Raw genomic sequence first — 19266 nt, forward strand, 5'->3', positions numbered from 1 at the left:
CTGATTGACAATACGGATTGAAAGCGAAGAGGATCATAGTAGCATTATAAGCTTGCTTTGAACTCCTTTTCCAACTATCAACACGTACACTCTGGTCAGAATTGGATTCCACAAAACGTGAAAAACCAACCGTCGCAAAGCCTAATTACGAGTCATCAGATAATGGTATCAACTCGTCATCGCGCGCTGGAGACTACCTCTGCTGACAACCTTTCCCTCCGCAAAGAGGTAATCGATCGCAGACAGATGAAGATTGCCGAGCGGGCTAGAGTTGATGATATCGATGAGTACGAGTGAAAAGAGGGAAACGAAGCAAAATCAGAGAATGGATTGAGCTAAAGTTGAATCATTTCCAATGAGGTACATGTTGAATGAGAGCAAGTGAGAGAAGGGTGACAGCTTGACATGCACAATAGATGAAAGGCAAGACTTACGCCCTCAAATGCCGGTAGAGATGATTGAGGACGAATCGTTAAGGTGAGGTGGCCTATTAAGCGCTGTTTCATCAGCTCGGTGCCCATCAGACGTCAATTCGTGGACAGGAGAGATAGGATTTATGCGCATCAGATAGTATTTTTGGTATGTTTGGTTTATCGCTCACGATCACTCGGTAGCAGAACTGAATAATTTGTTACATCATCGAAAAGGGTGTGGGAGGGGTGTTTCGGAAGAAAGGGATGCCCATGACATAGAGGTAAAAGAGAAAAAGCTCTTGTACTCACTCAAAACTTCTGTGGACTCTGCAGATGATTCCAATCAAGGACTCCGCTTGGTCACTGTGTGATTGATGTTATATCATGATTGTAGTACGTGTGAAGAGAGAAGAGGAAGAAGAAGAGTTGAACGATGGATGTTCGAATTTGGATAGCTGTCACTTCCATTTGGCGTTTTATACATGGTCTTGCTATATCACCGTGAGATTGCCGATATGTGGCACTGATGCCACGTTCTTTCCATTATTTGCCACCCAACTTGCGGAGGCGTAAATAGACAAGACCATACTCATCTTAGATATTCTCTGAGCCATTCACACCGCCTGACTCCCCAAATTGACAACTTTGAAGACATGGGTGCCGACGGTGGATCCATCCCCGACAGGAGAGACCTAGTGCGGACCAAGGCACAAAGCGGCTCGACCGATAAATCTCTATTGAGGGAATTATACATTCTCTGTGCTTTGAGCAAAGTAAGTGAACCGTAATCACACTCCTAGGTCCAGGAGCTAATTTAACGAGTAGAAACCCCTCAGTAGACCAGTCGTACTTGATCCGCTCGGAAAGCTGTACAACAAAGATGCTGTGTTGGAGTACTTCATTGATAAGTCCAAGTATGGAGATGGCGAACAGATATGCGGGCATTTGAAAGGCATCAAAGTAGGTCTATACCCCTTCAGCTGATTATCTCGTCCAGTCAGTGAACATGGCTGATTGAGTGCTTTTTGCAGGATCTTCTCACTCTCAACCTGACTACGAATCCTGAGTATGCTCCTCCCACCGCGACGGCCGTTTCTCAATATACCAAAACCCCGTTCATCTGTCCGCTCTCAATGCGGGAAATGTCAGGCGTGATACCCTTCATCGCTATCAAATCTTGTGGATGTGTATTCTCGGATGCCGCACTCAGAGGAATAATACCCAGCCTGACCAAGGGGATCTCAGCCAAGAAGAATGATCAAGAATTGACACCGGAACAAGCGAAAGCGGTCGTACCGCAAGAAAGTAAGAAAGAGGTAGCTTGTCCGAATTGCGGCAAATCCTTTGATCCGACTCTTGCGAGCGCGATCATACCTATCAATTCACCTAAAGAGACTCAAGATTTGCTACTGGAGAATCTATTACTCAGTAGAGCCGCAGCGAAGTCGTCGAAAAAACGTAAGAATGCTGAAAAAATAGATGGGGATTTGGTGGAACCTGTAACTAAGGCAACGAAGAAGTCAGCAACGGATGGGATGTCACCGATACCCAGAGTCAACTCACCTTCGATCAATGCAAATGGAGGCGCACAAGCACATGCGAATGGAGGATCAGGAATGTCTAGATCTGTCCAAGAGAAACTGGCCGAACAGGAAAGGAAGAGACTTAAGGCGCAAGAAGGAATGAGTGAAGCTGTCAAAGCTATGTTCAAGCCTAAGAATGAAGGAAAGAAGAGTGGTGCAGACGAATTTTTCGGAAGGACGTTCACAAGGGTGAGTCTTGCTTCGAAGTCATCCACCAGTCTGTTGGTTATGACGACGACTGATACATGTTTGTATAGTATGCTGCGTGATCTCTGGAAAGAGCAGATTTGACGAGATTAGGGTTTTTTCCAATACGGTGGTGTTAATAGGTCGAGCCAATATCAGTTGTGCTATTTTTGTTGTAAGAGTAATGTAACATGCATCTTCATCCACCTGCATGGGTTTTCGCTGCTTTCGGTTGAATGATATTTGTGCTATCTCGCAAAATGATGGGAGATCTGGATTAAACCAGGTCTGTGGGGACAAAATGCCTTTGACGCACGGATACCCACTTCTACTTCCGGTCGGGCGCGCTAAGGCTCTAGCTCTGAAGGCTGGTATGAACCGTAGCTGCACTCCGAATCATCATATATCGCACTCTACGATCACAGCTTTTCTCACAAGACACCTTGTTTGTCTGCACCTATACCTTCTCTACTAGAGTGTGAACCTCCCAAAAACCGCTCTTGGATCTTGAAGATGCAGCCAACAACTCCATCGCCACATCGAGGTTCTACCCCCCTCATCGCATCTTCACCTCTTGCTCCCGGCCAGCTCAGAAAAGCTCACTTACGAGCATCGTCCGAAGAATACATCTTGAAAGGCCTGTCAAATTGGAGAAGAAAGCCCAAGTCTACATCCGCTTCAACCTCACATCATGCAACCATCAGTCATCGCGAGACCTCCACGCATCCTTCGGTGGTAGATGGCTATGGCAGCAATAGGAAAAGATCCAGCTCGCGGGGATCAGGATTGGGGATGGGTATGAGAGGTACTCCCGCTAAAAGAGTAAAGAGAGCCAGTAAAGCTGTAAGTGTTCTCGATCCCCGATTGACTTTCGTCTACACGCCCTGCTCCCCTACTCTACTGCTCTCCGCCCCCCTTCTCGCATCGGGTTCTTTCCGTATGCGATGTGTGAGCTTGAGCTGACGTCAGCTCCTGAACTGATTAGAGCATCGGAACGACCTCAACTCCGCGTACAAGTAAGACTTCTCATCCGATTACAGGATCTTCAGAAGACAGCAGTCAAACAACGGCCGACCCTTCGTCTCAGTTGGATACGGCTGAAGAAGCTACTTCTCCCAGCATAACAGATCCCGACACATCAATCATTCCCAGAGGCCGGAGAAGCGCTCATCCGACTCTGTCGAGCCATCAAAATCTCATTCACCCTGCCTCATCACCGTCCAGTCAAGCGAGCAGGCAAAATTTGTTCATATCGGGCGAAGATCACCTCATGCCGCTGAATGATGTCTTCTCTTCTGGGCGTGATGGACTGACCGAATCGTCAATTGAACCGCAAGGAGACGCTTCAAGCTACAACGGTGACCGCGGAGGAGACACACCTCGCGCAATCAAGATAGCTAGCAAAGATCAGATGCAGAATCAGGTTACCGGTGAATCGGAATTCTCAGTACCCCTCAATGACTTGTCGCCACTCTCCTCCACATCAAGGCGTCGACAAATGCCAAGGTCATCCAGTGGTTCGAGCAAGATCCGTGAAAGGAGATCGACTCCTAGGAAGATGACAGGGATGGATAAAACACCTTCGATATCGATATCTTCCGCAGATAGTCTATCCAAGGGTCACAACGATGTCCCAGTTCCAGATGATCGAACAGTCGGTCTCGATGATCAGGTGGTAGGTGATTTGTCCACGGAGACCGTCCGCGGAATCCCTAGAAGGGTCATCAGATCACCTCCCGCCCATATCGATAGTTCCCGGGGAGACAAAATCCAGCAGCCGAGCGGAACCAGGCGGGCTAAAGCTCCTCAAGACCCTCAAAACGACATCCCTCCCCACGCTGATCCGGATCTGCATTTCGACATCGCAGCGGATAGTGGGTCCGATAACGAGGCGGGCGTATTCTTGCCATCTCGACCGGAGATCATTGAACCGATCATGGAGGGTGGACATGCAGATGGAACGCCGACGTCAAGCTCCAAAGGGGCCACTTCGACTGCAACAAGCTCGGAGGAGGAATCGTACGGCTTTGACTGGATGCAGGATTTCGTGAAAGGTGGGTTATATCGCATCACCCGTTAGGAAGCTTCGGCTGATTTCGTACCATCTATCATGACAGACAAGGTGCCTCAGGCCTTCGAGTTGTCTTTGGAGCCTCCTTCTCCTGTAGCGTTGTCCACGCTCTCCTCGATCTCATTCTCATCGATTAGCTCGATGGCTCAAGAGCTATCCGCGGCCGATGCTCCCTTATCTCCGCAACCGATCCGACTCCGCCGAACAATCAAGGGAGTATGGCGAGGGGCCAGACTCTTGGAACGTATAGAGACGAGACAGCAGCCCGAAGAGCACGCGTCAGGGACTGATTTGGTGGATGACCGTAGCAGTGAGGGAGAGGAGGAGGAGTCTGTGCCCGTCGGAACCGGCAAGGGAGGAGCGAAATCTACAATGCGGAATAAAGCAATACCTCCGGAAGCAACTCCCGATTTGACACCTGTGAGTTATTTGAATCTCCCAGCTGACCATTCTGATACTCGCTGATGGATCGCATCCTTGTATGCTGGTATAGGGAGCTATCGAAGCTCGTCAAGCTCGAATAGCGCATTACATCGATCTAGCGGAGAACTATCATTTCCACGTAGAATATGTACTCTGGTGATCGTGAGGCTGACAAGCAAGTGTATACCAGTAATATGTCTATGTCCAATGTAAATTTCGGTATCTCGCCATCTCGCTTCGCTCGTCATTCCGAGATGTACTGGAATGAAAAGCTCGATAAGTGGAATCGATTCATCCATTCCGATATTCCGACTGAATGCTTGGGCGTTGCAGTGCGACCGTATGACCAGCTTAGGTAGCCGATCGGCCGAAAAATCGGCCGATGATGACGGCTTTCACCGATGTGATTTATGATGTTTTTGATATTTACGAGATCCGTTTGGTTGACGGCTCATACGAGTACTGGAATCGATAGCGAGTTATCAGAGTGGTCATTTAGAGGTCGTGTGGATGCGATGAGCTTGCACATTGATTTCCAACTTGAGCAACGAGAATATCGTCTTGACCATTAGACATCGACAATTGACGAAGCGCACAGGATATTGAGCGCCGGACGTTGAAGTCGAGAACCAAGTCTTCCCGTCTCAGCTGCTGGAAGTTTCCCGAGTCGATCCGGATAACGTGTTATGAGAATATAGCGGACTGGTCGCCTGTTACCTTGGGGACTCAAAATCTGTACTCGTAGTGAAAATGAGTACGAAGATACAGCCCCAGCCACAAGGACAAGGTCCACGCCAGCTTCAAGCTGGTCCTGCCAAGGTTCAGCTCGCTTCTGGCTCAGGCTCAGGCTCAGGGCAGATTGCGGGTACGAATCCGAGTACGAGTACGAGTCAATCACCCTTAGAAAGATCGGGCTCCAGGATATCGAACGCACTAAGTAGGATCCAGTCCACCGAAGCTTATCCGCCTCAAGATCGAGATGTGTCAATACCCACAAAGAGCATAATCAGCGGTAAACCCACTATCACGGACCACGGCGAGAAAGGGGTTTCAAATGATGGTGGGGAACCAAATAGTGGGAAGAATAAGAAAGCATTGAATATTGGATTAGATATAGAGCATGTACCTGTGGAAGATGATCCGAGGGATTGGTCAGAAAAGAAGAAATGGTTTGCCCTTTTGGTGGTCACTGCTGGATTGGTGAGTCTGAATCTGAGTCTGCATTACTCGTCTTACGACGTTATCAGTCCCGACCTCGACAGGCAGAAATCTCCGGTATTGTGAAATTCTACACTGGCAGAATGCTGATCTGATCTGACACAGCTCGGACCAGTCATGGCTGCAAGTATATATAACCCGGTGATCAATGAACTGGCGGAGGAATTACATGCTAGTGAGGCTGAAACGGGTCTGAGTCTGAGTATGTATATCTTGTGAGTTTCTGGACGACTTTTCGCTGTCACAATGCAGAAATACATGCAATGGGATAAAGGCTCATTGCATGCTTGACAATGATCAGATTCCAAGGTTGGACGCCGGTGGTTTGGGCAATAATATCAGAGGTAAGCCATTTCTCCACTCCATCACGCCTTGTCATGCTAAGCGGATTGATCACTTTTGATATCGGTGGAATTCAGCTAAATTCGCTGGTTTTAGGTTACCGGCCGCAAAGTGCGTTATGATTACTATGCTACAACAGCATAGCATGATGTCTGAGACTGAATCTGTTACCTCCCTTAGCCGGTATATCTGACCTCGTTCGCAGTGAGTCAAGCATCCTTGACACCCTTAAAGTCCACTTGGATCGAGTCGGATTGGTTTTGGCTGACTTCAAATCCCATTCCAATCCGCAGATATATATCGTCGCGCTCATCGTCGCCTCACGAGCCAACTCGATGCCCCTCTTGATCGTGATGCGGGCTTTACAAGCCGTCGGTTCAGGTGCAGTGACGGCCTTAGGCGCTGGGAGTCTAGCGGATATGTACGAGATGCATGAGAGGGGTACCAAGGTGAGTTTGGGTTCAATTCTTCTACCTTCGTTCATGTGGATGATTTGCAACATCGGACCCGGCTAACCGGGTTTTGGTCTGACTCAATGTTGGCTAGATGGGTATCTACTATGGACTACCGATGCTTGGACCAGGTATAGCCCCTTTACTAGGTGGAGCTCTAGGTCAAGCGTTCGGCTGGCGAAGTGTCTTTTATTTCTTGACTGCCTATGCGGGGGTCATGATGATTGCTTTCATCTTTTTCCCTGATTCGTGGCGACGAGAGGTGAGTTTGCGGATATGAGTCACATCGCTTTTTCGCTCCTGCTCATGCTCATGCTGCTGTCTGTGCTTGTGCCGAAAACACTTGTAGCGTTCGAGGGTGTATCAAAAAGCTATTTCAAACGCCACCAAACGAGCAGAGATCCATTCCGCCAAAAAAGCTCTGAGAAAAGAACGGAAATTGGCTAAAGCGTCGGATAAACTGGAGGATATACCTGCTACGCCCAATGAGACTCCTTTACCGTCCAGAAGACCAAGTCAAGAGGACGGCATGAACGTGAACGTGAATAACAGCCAAAACGATGTTGTGGCAGCGAAAGCGAAAGCGGTTGAGATTGATGTAGAGAAACAACCTGGATTCACCCATCCTGGCGAAGTGAAAATCAAGACCAAGACGCGACGTAATTGGTATGGACGAAAAAGGATCATCAGCCAGGAAGAAGAGCCTGTCAAGCTCAGTTTCAGGGATCTGAACCCGTTACCTACGATGATCAGCGTTGTTCGTAAACCGGCCAATTCGGTTTTATTGACTGCATCCGGTAAGTCGAGTCTTCCAATAACACACACCACAGAACTGCGCGATGTACGAGATACTATATACCCCCAAACCTTGTTAAAGTAAGCCGACATAGCTGAATTCATATACTACTTTTGTGGCAGGCATCTTGTTCGCGGCACAATACACGACAGTATACACCGCCTCGATCACCCTGGGAGACGCCCCGTATAATTACAATTCGCTGCAAATTGGTCTGGTCCTTCTTGCGTTCGGCATAGGGAATATCTTGGCTAGTATTCTGGGAGGAAGGTATAGCGATTTAGTCCTGAGAAGGCTGAAGAAGAAGAATGGTGGTGTTATGGTTGCCGAGGTGAGTCATCGATGAAAATCACGATCAACGATCAGACTGGGTCAGGAAAGGGGTTGTCGGCTAAAGTGAAAATGATGTCGACCCGTAGATGCGTCTAAAAGCTACGTTCGTAGCTATGCCATTCCTCGTATTGGGTTTCGTGGCGTACGCATGGATAGCCCAGGAAAAGGTCCATATTGCCGGAATCGTAGTTTCGTTGGTCATATCAGGGTTCGCTTTACTGTGAGTGTCTGTTTGTCGCTTCGATCTCTCACACGATCCACAGACAATCACAGACCTGTCTCTGCTTAGTGATGCCAAATCAGCATGAGGCGAGATGCGATGCAATGAGACTGGATCGAGGAGTGTCGAAATGTGCTAATTCAACCTTGGATGGCTGATCAGATGGATATACTCTTCGACCCTGGCTTACCTGGTCGATGCGAATCCGGGGATCTCTTCTTCCGCCGTATCGCTCAACTCGCTTTTCCGGGGAGTCATGGCTTGTATCATGTCCCAGATCGCTGTCCCCATACGGAATGGTATCGGCGACGGAGGGCTATATACCCTCTTTGCGGGGTTATTAGCTCTGAGTTGTGCGGGTTTGGTCTTGCTTGCTTGTGAGTGCTTCGTTATCTTATGCTATGTTTAATGGGCTCCTTTGCCTTCTACAGTATGAGATCGAGAAGGTATAGGAGCTGAGACTGTGTTCTTCTCGTTATTTTGACGCAGATAAAGGCGAGCGATGGAGGATAGAAGGGCAGAAGTCGAAAGAGAGCAAGATGGCGAAATAGGATTGTAAGCAAGAGTCAGCTTAAAAGGAAATACCATAGTGGAGGATGGAGATACCTGTATTTTACTGTATAATATAGACAAGTTATTAGAGTCGTAGAACGTTAGAGACTACGGGACTGCCCTCATAATCTACATATTGCGGATAGGGATGATATCTTACTACATTTGAAGCTAAATATGCGATAGGATCAAGGACAACGACGTACAAGCTACTCTTTTTGCTTTTTGCTGAAACTATCGACAAATTGCTCGACGCGTCGAGATAAAAAGACAAGTTACCTAAAACGTCATTCTCAGGGCTTGTGCACGGGAAATCGGAATGTGCCACTTGGAGTAATTACCCACCGTAGCCACTGTAGGCTTCCCCACTCACACTCACATGGTCCGGTATGCTATCAACAACTCATCAACAACATCACTCACCACTTACAAATTAGCACTTACACAGACTGTCATACCTGCACTTCTGACATATTGCGAGAAGGCCGTTCCCGTTCATCTAATAAACACACACGATGCTCAGCCTTATCAGACCCACCATCATGGGAGCTGCGGCTCCCATATCGTCCAGAATCGCTATCAGGCAATTCACTGCTTCGTCGATAGTTGCGAAGAAGAAGGTTATTGGTGAGTGCGATTGATTCCACCTGGGATGTCTGGGCATGGAGGCCCTGAGACTCTGCACTAGACTAAGGGGAAGTCATCTGCGACCTTGGAAAGCAGTAATGGGATAGGATGGCTTTTCGATGAGAAGAGATCTTCAGATCATATACTCGTCGCGTGATCCGCTTCACATTCCACATCTTTCTCGCTCTCGAGAGAATTGCCGTACTTGTCCTTTCGTTGTCGCGCATATACATCATATCCTGGTTGACGCAGAGAGAGACCGCAACCCCTAAATCAAAGTAGGATGACCCAAGCTGATCACCTAAACCTCTGATCCCTTTACAGACCCCACACTGCCCGTACCGCCTAAAGGACCGCCTTCAGCCTACACCCTCTTCTTCAAGGAATTCGTGCTCAACCCTTCCAACCAAGAACGCAACGCCGAGGGCAAGCTCGACGTCAAGGTCCTAGCTGCTGCTGCTGGTAAAGCATGGTCTGAGCTCCAGTCGACCGCAAAAAGCGAATACGAAACCCAAGCATCCTCCTTGCGAAAGGAATACGAGGGCGCCTTGAGAAAGTTCTGGGAGAGTACTACGCCCGAGACTAGGGCTGAGATCGAACGAGCTACGGGAAAGACTATTAAGCCCCCAGGAGGCAAGAGGGCGTACAAGAAGACGATTGCGCAAAGAGAGGGAAACCCGGGAAAACCGTTGACACCGTATTTCGCGTTTGCGCAGGAGATCAGAGATTCGAATAGGGTCACGATCCCTGATAATATCACGTCGGCGGAGAAGCTGGGCTATGTGGCGAAGGAGACGGGGAAATTGTGGAAGGAGTTGAGTGAGGAAGCTCAACAGGTGAGTTCGACTTGAATGCTCATTTTAGGACTGAGGCCAATGGAGTGGAGAGTGGGAGTGGAAGGGTACTGGCGTCTGCGTTGCATGAGGAGATAAGTTAAGAAAGGATAAGGTGTACGGATGAACTTGAACAGTGACGAGGTGAGACGGAGTAGGCGAGCAGTAGGAGAATGGGCATCGGACAGCGTCGAGCGGCGACGCGTCGGAGTAGCGATCAAGAGATACCAACACTGACTCGATCTCGATGCATACCGTAGAAATACAAAGACACCTATGCTGCCGCTAAGGAGAAATGGGAAGCTTGGAAAGTGACCCAGAAGGATCTTTAAAAACAATCTTTGATCTATCTATGGATGGGCGTTGAGCGGGAGTAGGATGAGCGAAAGGAGATCAAGCTTAGGATAAAGCAAGACAGGGTGGATTACAGAGGAGAGAATCGAAACGCAGTAAATTATTAGGGAAGGGTTGGAGGCGGACTTTCGATATTTTAGTAGGATTTTTAGTACAACATGCAGAATCAAGTCTGGTAAATATTTATACCCTTCCGATTTTGATACAATCCGATACGGTGCGATATTCTCTACATATATATATATATAGGTGAATTGGGTGAATGATGAGTTGGAAGAATGAAATAAATACACTTCTCATGGTATCTTTTCTGCGTCCTTCGCTTCAGAGCAAAGATTGGAGGGTCCAAAGGGGAATTTCGTCGCCCTGGAATGATCAGAGAACGTGTGAATGCGCAGAAGCTACGAGTCTTCAATGAGGCTGGGCCGTCAGTATTCGGTGAAACTTCAAAGAGACATTGAAAGCCGAGATATCATTGGTTTTTTGCATGCGAGCAAACCGAACATTCCCTTTTTGCACTTGCGACTGCAATGATCTATTTACAAAGCAATTGACCAGTATATGAGGGAGAGCGTTTAGTGGTGTCCACCACCGTGGAGGAGGGCTTCGTCACCTTGGAAGTTGAGAGTGTAGACTAATGACCCGCTTGCAGTCAGCGTGATGTTCCGTCTCTCAGACGAATGACGAGTCACGTATGAGCTATGAGCACGCCTAAAGGGATACCAAAATACGTGATACCTCCGACCAGCGCCGAGATGTTGAAATGTTGAGATGAGGGGATGAGGGGATGCGCGGACGGGACGAAGCAACTCGACTTACCAGAGCCGCATTCTGGGCATCGGTGGTTCTTGAGCTCAGTGTTGACGTTGAGCCAGATAGTATCGTGGGAATCGGCTGGGTAACCGGTACATCCGACTTGTCTTTCGGGGTACTACACGTCGACGAGAAATAGTGTTAGCGAGCAAATTCTCTCCTCCTGATTGGATTACAGATGTCGGGTGCCTGAAGTCCTGCGTGCTTCAATCCAATCCAATCTCGTATGAGATGGATTGACCATTCAACGAAGAGGTTATTCTTCGTTCCACCGCCCCACCCGCTTTTACTGATATGTCCCGCCAATCTCCAGATAGAATGATGAGGCCAAGAGAGATTCACTCACCAAGGAATAGACTGGAATAGGATCAGCGACGGTACCTAATCTAGTGATCTCGAGGGGCTTCATGTCGAAGACGTCGACACCCTCGAGTTTACCGAGAAGCTCGAATCGCTCGATACCGGTAGATTGGGCTTCGCTGTTGGCCGGGAAGGTTTAGCGATAGCCAGAAACCGGATGAGAGCGTGATGTAAGTTGGCAGACGGAGTGATTTGTTGATAGATTGAGTAGATTTGATGTTGGGAAATGAGAATAACAAATCAGCTGCGATCTTCCTTCCGAGCATAGCTGTATATTCCCTCTGTGCATGTATTTTCTTCGTCATACATCTATGCTACATTCTTGCGACAATGTGCGAGACAATACGCTACTCACTCAGTTGGGACTTCTCCAGCCTTGGCACCGGGACCTAACAATTGAGGGGGACCATGACCTGCGCTTCTGTTGACGGAGACTGAGAAAGCTCTAGCGAAGTTGACTTGCTTTTGAGCGACGATAGGTCGTCTAAGTGCGGGGGAGACAGCTTTGAATGATCGGAGGACGGAAGCCATCGTGAATACGATATGATGCGACTGAGTGGTGAGTAAGTAAGAAGAGAGATATGTAGTTTGTAGATAGGATTTAAGTGAAGCACCACTCTTGTCTTTGACCAATTCTATTCTCACAATTAGCAGCAACAAAGCTTAATAGTAGATATGGTAGCGTGGTAGTTTACGCAAATCAAATCAAATCAAATCACGCCCAATCAATCCAATTCCGGTTGAACCCGACCTCCCTGTATGCATATGGTGGGACACAAGGATCGGCGTTTTCAGAGTGGCACTTTCCAGCACAAGGGACCGTGCGTGACTTTGTGTGAATCAGTTATAAATGTCACTCGGCACGCGTCATGAGTGAGTGGTCTAGGTGGGAACATTACATTGATTCACAAGCAGAAGATCAAAATGATCGCCAGAGGCAACAATCAAAATCAATGAGATAGAACGAACCTTCCAAGCGGACAAGGGCTAAACAAAGAGGATCACTACTTGACACTACACGCTAGAAATGGCCGGGTAGATTCACATATATCTGGACATCGTGAGTTGAAATATCAGAGAACCTGTCGTATTCCTGATCTGATCGCGCACTCATCATCATCAATATCTGACATAGATGTCCCGTTCAACACCAAAGGCAACCTATCAGCCCGACCCAAATGGATGGATCAACACTGGTCCCTCGGCTTCTTCGGCTTCTGCCAAGCGCAGATTGACTCAAAGACCACTAGTATCTTTCAGTCACGGTATCGCAACACCCCTAAGCTCTGGATATAAGAAGTCATCGACGCCCAGAAACGCAACCGCAAACGCAAACGCTCAAAGTGGTCCGGGGCCTTCATCAGCGGCGAATCTACGGAAAAGGTTGCACGACCAGACTCCGACTATCAAAAACAAACAGGGAGATCTCAATGCGTTCTTACATACCCCTTCTTCAATTGGTCCGGCGCGACATAAGGGCAAAAACTCTCAGCAAGGCAAAGAAGGAATACGGAGAACACCTCTAGGTCAAAAGGACAGCTCTAGACCTTACGATGCTTCTGCGACTGGCGGACTGGCCATTGGACATCAGAGAAAAGAGGGAAGTAGTCCGATCAAAATGAGAAGCCCGCTCAAAGGGAGCCGGTTGAAGGTATACCGAGACGATTTTTGGGGTTCTTCGGACAACGACCCTCTAGACGGGGAAGCGGAGAATGAGCTGATTAGGACAAAGGAGACATTTGGACGGGACGAGGCGAATCAAGGGAATCGGCAGGAAGAGACACCTTCGCAAAGGCAGCGACGACCACACATGAAGGAGAATAATAATGCCGATACTTCAAGGAAGACACCCAACAAACGGAAAAGATCTCAAGTCGAGGCAGCCGTGCAACAATCTCAGATCATTCCTTCGTCCCTACCGCCACCGGCTCGCTCGACGAGATCGCACGATAAGCCTCCCTCTATCCCTCCATCCGCTGCTGAGCGTACTCGGCTTCACGAGAAATTCCCATCTTCGTCGCCCTCCCTGCCTGAACTCACCTCATCAATCACGCCCGAGCCGGAGACTGAACCCACTCATCCTCGAGAAACATCCGCATCGCCTGGCTTGTTCGACCCTGTCCCAGAAGAAACGCCAGCGCGACCCGCAGAACCGTATACCTCGCCTCCCCCACCTATCACTCCCGTACCGGATTACGTGCTTTACAACCACAGGCAGATAAATCATCGGAACCCTTCGCAATTCGCTGCTATACCTTCACCTTGGCGAAAGAAAGATAGAATCGCACCCCCCAATGATCGTCATGATGGTACAGATCTTCCTCTAGCCGGGACTGACAAGGCAGATCGTCCTATTCGTAATAGGCTTCGTCAAGCGACAAGCAAACGGGACGAAGTAGATAGACGGGTATGGACGGCTGCGCACGAAAATCGACATAAGACTCCGCCACCTGCAGCTGGGGCACCCGAGAAGAGATTGGTAGATCTCAGCTCGTCTGATCCGCCTTCTGAGCCGGCATTGGATATCGAGGATAATCTAGCTATCAAGCTTCCATCGGAACCGCGAAAACAGCTAGAATCGACTCCAGCTAAAAAACGAAAAACTACGGACGAAAGTGCAGCGAGAAAGGCTTTGACTCCCATCAAAGTCAATAGACCCGCAAAAATAGCGAAGACTCCTAGACTGAATCAGGTATCGCCGGGCAGATCCCCTCTCACCCCACGTCGGCGAAAAGTACAAACTCTGCATTCCCCTCTACCCCGAACCTCAGTCATGCAGAGGGAGAGGTCTATATCGCCTTCACCGGTAAAGACAAATTCCAAAGCGTTTCCAAACCTTTCGGGACGTTCACCTTCTTCCGAGAACCAACCTCAATCTCTGTCTGAGCCTGATACCCCACAGAAAGCGGCGACAAAAAAATATCATCAGATCACCCCGCCGAAATCGACAAGACCTAGAATGGCAGAAAGACAGGAGACCCTCTTCGTCCTTCCTGATCCACCACGACAGCCTTCTTTCCCTCGCGACCGCGACGAAAAATCAAAGGCAGAATACAGAGAGTGGAAACCCGCTGAGATGGACCCCGAAACCCTGTTGTTTTGGGGCTTGGAACCTGCAGATGCAGAAGATGAGCCGCAGCAAGAAGATCCACCTGAAGGTACTCCAGAAAAGGAAGAACTGTCTGGGGATGAATCTCCTCGCGAACCAAGTCCATCACCTGAATCTCCATTATTTAGTCCTGCTGCTTCGCCAATACATCAGGGAGACCGAAGACCTTCTCTAGGGCACAGGTGGTCAAGCAAAAGCGTGAGTGGCTGAATCATCATTCCGCGTTCCGCAGAGCGAATTTGCAGCGGGGAGTAGTCAGAATGAATGCTGATGCTGAGATTGATTGCGCAGATCGAGCCTACTGCATTTTCGCAGGATTTTCCAAGACTATTACCTTCGTCGCCGTCTCAGAATGAACGATCTTCCTCACCCTCACCTCCACAAACAGCACAAAGAGCACGATTAGCTAAAGATGTCGATGGGCCGAAGACTGCTCGTCCACCTATCAAGGGAAAATGGGATCATCTCCAGCGTGGTATTCTAGCCACGCCAGCATCAACTTCAACTTCAACTTCACCTGCTAATCTCGGTACGCGCACCCCCGGTTCGAAACCATCGTCACAAAGAAAGGGAAAAGGGAGATCTCGAGCGACTGATGAAGGCGAACAAGTCAAATTGGCTGCTTATGGGTTCTTCAATGATCGAGCGCCCAAGAGGCTTAAGCGGGATTTCGAGAATAGGTGGGAAGATGAAGCGGATATCGATGTCCCCGAGGACAAATATTCTGAGCGAGAGCAAGCAGCAGCGAGTGAGAATGGGCGAGAGAAGGAGAAACAAGGAAAGAAGATGGGTAAAGTCCCTGAAGCGCCTTATCATCCGTCCCTCCGTCCAGCCGGTATTCGTGAGTTGGAACGAAGGCGGAAGGAGCAAGTTGAAGGGATGAAGCGTAAAGCTCTTATCCCATCGTCAGATGATGATGAGCCGCCTTTATTCGGGATTGACACTGAGGGAAATCATTATCAGAACCATAATCAATCGTTGAGTACTAGTAATACGAGTAGTTCTCAGACCAGCTCGTCGAAAACGCCTGGATCGACGAAAGATTGGTGGGATAATCTATGTCAGAGACGAGCTAGTGAATTTGGAACGATGGAATAGGTATGAGTGTGATTTGGGTAAGTTAGTGTAAATATGATCAGAAGAAAGGACCTGGTCGAACGATTGTACGATAGTCACGCACACATGTTGGCATTCCATCCCATATTTAGCTTGTGTATCAATATATCTCCTCCGCCCAGCATCAATGTATGTATACAGTGCACTGCCAGACAAAATATATACAACATACTTACACGACAGCCCTCTACCTGCGTACCTTCATGACTTGCAAGTGTATATGTTTTCCATATTTGGACTTGGGTAGATCGCCAAGCCAGGCGCCTATTACATTACTTCTAAGCGCGACGATCTCGTCGAGCTATCTTCCAGGTAACTTACCTTCCACCTACCTCTAGAGCTCGACGTCAATAGCAGTTAGCGATTCATCATGTTGCGACGGAGTACTCCCTCGGCATTGCCGTACGACCCCACTGTCCTCAAATTATGCATACCTGAATGCAAGGTCTCTCACATAGAAAGAAAGACAAGCCGTCTTGGCGGATAAGCTCCTTACGTAATGCGAGCATAGAGTGATGCGGCTACGCTTAACAAAGTGAATGAAAATAGCCGCATGACCACCTTTTCCAAGATGTAGAAGAAGCGCTTCAGTCGATGAATGGATGAATTGATATTTTCAATCCGCATTCTGCACCTATAGCTTCTGTCTTTCAGCTCAACACCAAGTACAGTTTCAGTATCAAAAGCAAAAGCATCTTGATCACTGTGTATAACGCGCAGCGTATCAACTACAGACAACGGGCTCATTGATAAGTAGCCTCAACATCAAACCGGTTATCTCGGAAATCAAACGAATCATCCTGTGACGAGTATCGCTCCTTTCACCAGTGGATACGTGCATACCTCGATCCTCAAATCGATCCAATCGACCGGGAATAGGCTGTACTATCAGAGCCAGAATCTGTCTACGAAAGTACTCTTGTTCCTTAGCAGTTGCAGAGAAGACCCAAATCTTCTTCACTATGTCGCCTGTAGCTATCAACACACCCAACGCTCCTGCTCAGCCAGTAGGTGGCAAAGCCAAATTCTCAACTCAGCAAATCATCAATCTCGAACATGAGTACTCGGCGTGAGTATTTCATGCCCTCGTCTTCATCTCTGTTTGTGTGTCTGTGAATTTAGAGCTGATTCCACTCTTTGGAATTGACTTTGATAGACACAATTACCACCCATTACCTGTGTAAGTCATTTCGCCTCGATATTCAGAGCAGTCTAGAAGAGATCCGACGTGACGCACATTGCGAAGGCTAAACTATATGTCTGGTTCCATGTAGCTGCTTCGAACGAGGAGAAGGTGCACATGTTTGGGATCCCGAGGGAAACGAGTACCTTGATTTCCTAGCTGCTTACTCGTGAGTCGATGGTCATGCACATTCAATTCGGGCTTGCAAACGTAGCGTATAACTAAACATGCTGTCACTATGACAGAGCCGTCAACCAAGGTCATTGCCATCCCGATATCTGTGAGTCACTCTCGACGCTTGCAAAGTGGGAATGAGATTCTGACAGGCCAACCTGGTTTGTTTTGACGTTCAGTAAACACACTCATCACCCAAGCATCCAAATTGACTTTATCGTCCCGGGCATTCTACTCCTCCAACCTCGGACCATTCGCCGAAAAAATCACCAAGATGTTCGGCTTCGATATGGTCTTACCTATGAACACGGGTGCCGAGGCCGTCGAGACAGCGATCAAGCTCGCCAGGAAGTGGGGGTACGAGAAGAAGGGGATCAAGGAGGGCAAGGCCAAAGTCCTCTCTGTCGAAGGCAATTTCCACGGTCGAACAATCGGTATCATCTCCATGTCGACTGATCCAGAATCCCGAAATGGTTTCGGACCGTTCCTCGATAATGTTGGACCTCAGTGGGATACGGGGTTGATCCGATATAATCACCCAGAAGACCTGGAGAAGACCCTCGAGAAGTACGGAGATGAGGTAGCTGCCTTCTTGGTGGAGCCTATCCAGGGTGAAGCTGGGTGAGTTGAGCCAAAATTGAGCATTGACAGCGAATGCCTTTATTCAGTCAGACTGGGATGAATCGCTAAATGTGTACTGGCCGGCGACAGTATCTACGTACCGGACGATGGGTACCTTGCTAAAATCCATGAGATCTGCAAGAAGTACAATGTGCTGTTGATCTGTGACGAGATTCAAACGGGTCTTGCAAGAACCGGTAAAATGTGCGTATCAACGACTGTCCGATCTGATGTCTTCGCCATCTCGCTGTAAGTAGGGAATGACAAAGCTGATGATGGACACCGCTGCTAGGCTCTGCTATGAATGGGACGGCATTAAGCCCGACATGGTGATCCTCGGAAAAGCCTTGTCTGGTGGTAGTGAGTGACTCTCCAGCTAGGTGCCGCATTGCATGCACGGAGCAAAGACTGACACAACTGCTTTCCAGTATACCCCGTATCATGTGTCATGGCCAGCAAAGAGATCATGCTATGTATCAAACCCGGAGAACACGGTTCCACCTATGGCGGGTGAGTCGAGTCTGCGTGTAGTTTCGCTTTAGCCACCTTGGTCGCATGTAGCTGACATGGCAGTTTGTTTTGCTCCGTCTGAAGTAACCCTCTAGGATGTGCGGTAGCTATGACAGCCCTGGACGTATTGGTCAATGAGAACCTAGTCGAACGATCTCAGAAATTAGGAGAAATTTTCCGATCGGAGCTAGCTAAACTCAATTCACCATTCATCAAGATCATCCGAGGTCGAGGATTGTTCAACGGTGTAGTCATCGACGAGAAGGCTTCGAAGAAGGGAAGGACAGCTTGGCAATTGTGTTTGTTGATGAAGTCCAAGGGTTTGTTGGCTAAGCCCACTCATGTCAACATGTGAGTATACCTCTCTTTGCTGGTTTACGCGAGCCTCGAGAACCCGATAGCTGATACGACGAGGCCATTGTACCTCAACAGTATCCGATTCGCTCCCCCATTAGTGATTTCTGAGGAAGATGTGTACAAGGCCACGAGGATCATTGCCGAGTCGCTAGAAGAGTTCGACGTTGTAAGTCACCCATCTTAGCCCTGGCTTATCTATTAGTTAGGTCGAGCTAATGAATCTGCACTTTGGCTGGCAGATCGAGAAGATCCCCGGAGACGAAGGTGAAGAGCACGACGCTGTGATTGAGCTTGAAGATTAGGCGGAGTAGATGCCTATGTGGATGTGATGTTTCGGCGGAGGAGGTCTCAGGATCCAAAATTCGTATCAAAGTTATCACATATGTATCGAAACATTACATTATGCATTGCAATTTCATTGATTGAATATGAGTGAATTTTCATGACCATCTTCCGTAATCTAACTGGCATTATAGATCATCTACTTGTATCTCATCATCTCCCTTGGCTTTTCTGATCAACCTTGCATGGTTGACCGTACAGTCGAATGCATTGCCCTCTTCACTTTTGGCTTACTTCTTCCGATCCTAAACCTTCCAATCCTTCCAACGAAAACACCT

General features: G+C 48.4%; 7 protein-coding genes across 7 annotated transcripts; 6 read left to right on the forward strand and 1 right to left on the reverse strand.

The window, feature by feature from the left end:
* Positions 1-1066: 1066 nt before the first annotated feature.
* Positions 1067-2265, forward strand: I303_104568 (uncharacterized protein; the record flags this gene model as incomplete). Its single annotated transcript, XM_018407755.1, has 4 exons — positions 1067-1186; positions 1239-1373; positions 1445-2185; positions 2254-2265. The coding sequence occupies 4 exons, from the start codon at positions 1067-1069 to the stop codon at positions 2263-2265; spliced, it is 1008 nt and encodes a 335-aa protein (XP_018262966.1).
* A 430-nt stretch (positions 2266-2695) lies between these two features.
* Positions 2696-4836, forward strand: I303_104569 (uncharacterized protein; the record flags this gene model as incomplete). The annotated part of the gene is made up of 4 exons (XM_018407754.1): positions 2696-3025; positions 3168-4236; positions 4300-4673; positions 4747-4836. 4 exons carry the CDS (start codon positions 2696-2698, stop codon positions 4834-4836), a joined length of 1863 nt encoding a protein of 620 aa, XP_018262965.1.
* A 590-nt stretch (positions 4837-5426) lies between these two features.
* Positions 5427-8588, forward strand: I303_104570 (uncharacterized protein; the record flags this gene model as incomplete). The annotated part of the gene is made up of 11 exons (XM_018407753.1): positions 5427-5876; positions 6000-6109; positions 6196-6238; positions 6417-6440; positions 6530-6685; positions 6783-6950; positions 7038-7485; positions 7607-7815; positions 7904-8037; positions 8200-8414; positions 8527-8588. 11 exons carry the CDS (start codon positions 5427-5429, stop codon positions 8586-8588), a joined length of 2019 nt encoding a protein of 672 aa, XP_018262964.1.
* A 516-nt stretch (positions 8589-9104) lies between these two features.
* I303_104571 (uncharacterized protein) lies at positions 9105-10381 on the forward strand (the record flags this gene model as incomplete). The annotated part of the gene is made up of 3 exons (XM_018407752.1): positions 9105-9216; positions 9541-10052; positions 10310-10381. 3 exons carry the CDS (start codon positions 9105-9107, stop codon positions 10379-10381), a joined length of 696 nt encoding a protein of 231 aa, XP_018262963.1.
* Positions 10382-10978: 597 nt separating this feature from the next.
* Positions 10979-12107, reverse strand: I303_104572 (uncharacterized protein; the record flags this gene model as incomplete). Its single annotated transcript, XM_018407751.1, has 4 exons — positions 10979-11037; positions 11223-11334; positions 11563-11695; positions 11932-12107. 4 exons carry the CDS (start codon positions 12105-12107, stop codon positions 10979-10981), a joined length of 480 nt encoding a protein of 159 aa, XP_018262962.1.
* A 604-nt stretch (positions 12108-12711) lies between these two features.
* I303_104573 (uncharacterized protein) lies at positions 12712-15783 on the forward strand (the record flags this gene model as incomplete). Its single annotated transcript, XM_018407750.1, has 2 exons — positions 12712-14883; positions 14977-15783. 2 exons carry the CDS (start codon positions 12712-12714, stop codon positions 15781-15783), a joined length of 2979 nt encoding a protein of 992 aa, XP_018262961.1.
* A 980-nt stretch (positions 15784-16763) lies between these two features.
* I303_104574 (ornithine-oxo-acid transaminase) lies at positions 16764-18948 on the forward strand (the record flags this gene model as incomplete). The annotated part of the gene is made up of 11 exons (XM_018407749.1): positions 16764-16870; positions 16958-16981; positions 17076-17153; positions 17230-17264; positions 17338-17779; positions 17870-17983; positions 18072-18139; positions 18208-18289; positions 18374-18640; positions 18722-18812; positions 18886-18948. The coding sequence occupies 11 exons, from the start codon at positions 16764-16766 to the stop codon at positions 18946-18948; spliced, it is 1371 nt and encodes a 456-aa protein (XP_018262960.1).
* Between the last annotated feature and the right edge of the window lie 318 nt (positions 18949-19266).

Source organism: Kwoniella dejecticola, chromosome 5, assembly GCF_000512565.2.
Source record: "Kwoniella dejecticola CBS 10117 chromosome 5, complete sequence".
Taxonomy (NCBI): domain Eukaryota; kingdom Fungi; phylum Basidiomycota; class Tremellomycetes; order Tremellales; family Cryptococcaceae; genus Kwoniella; species Kwoniella dejecticola.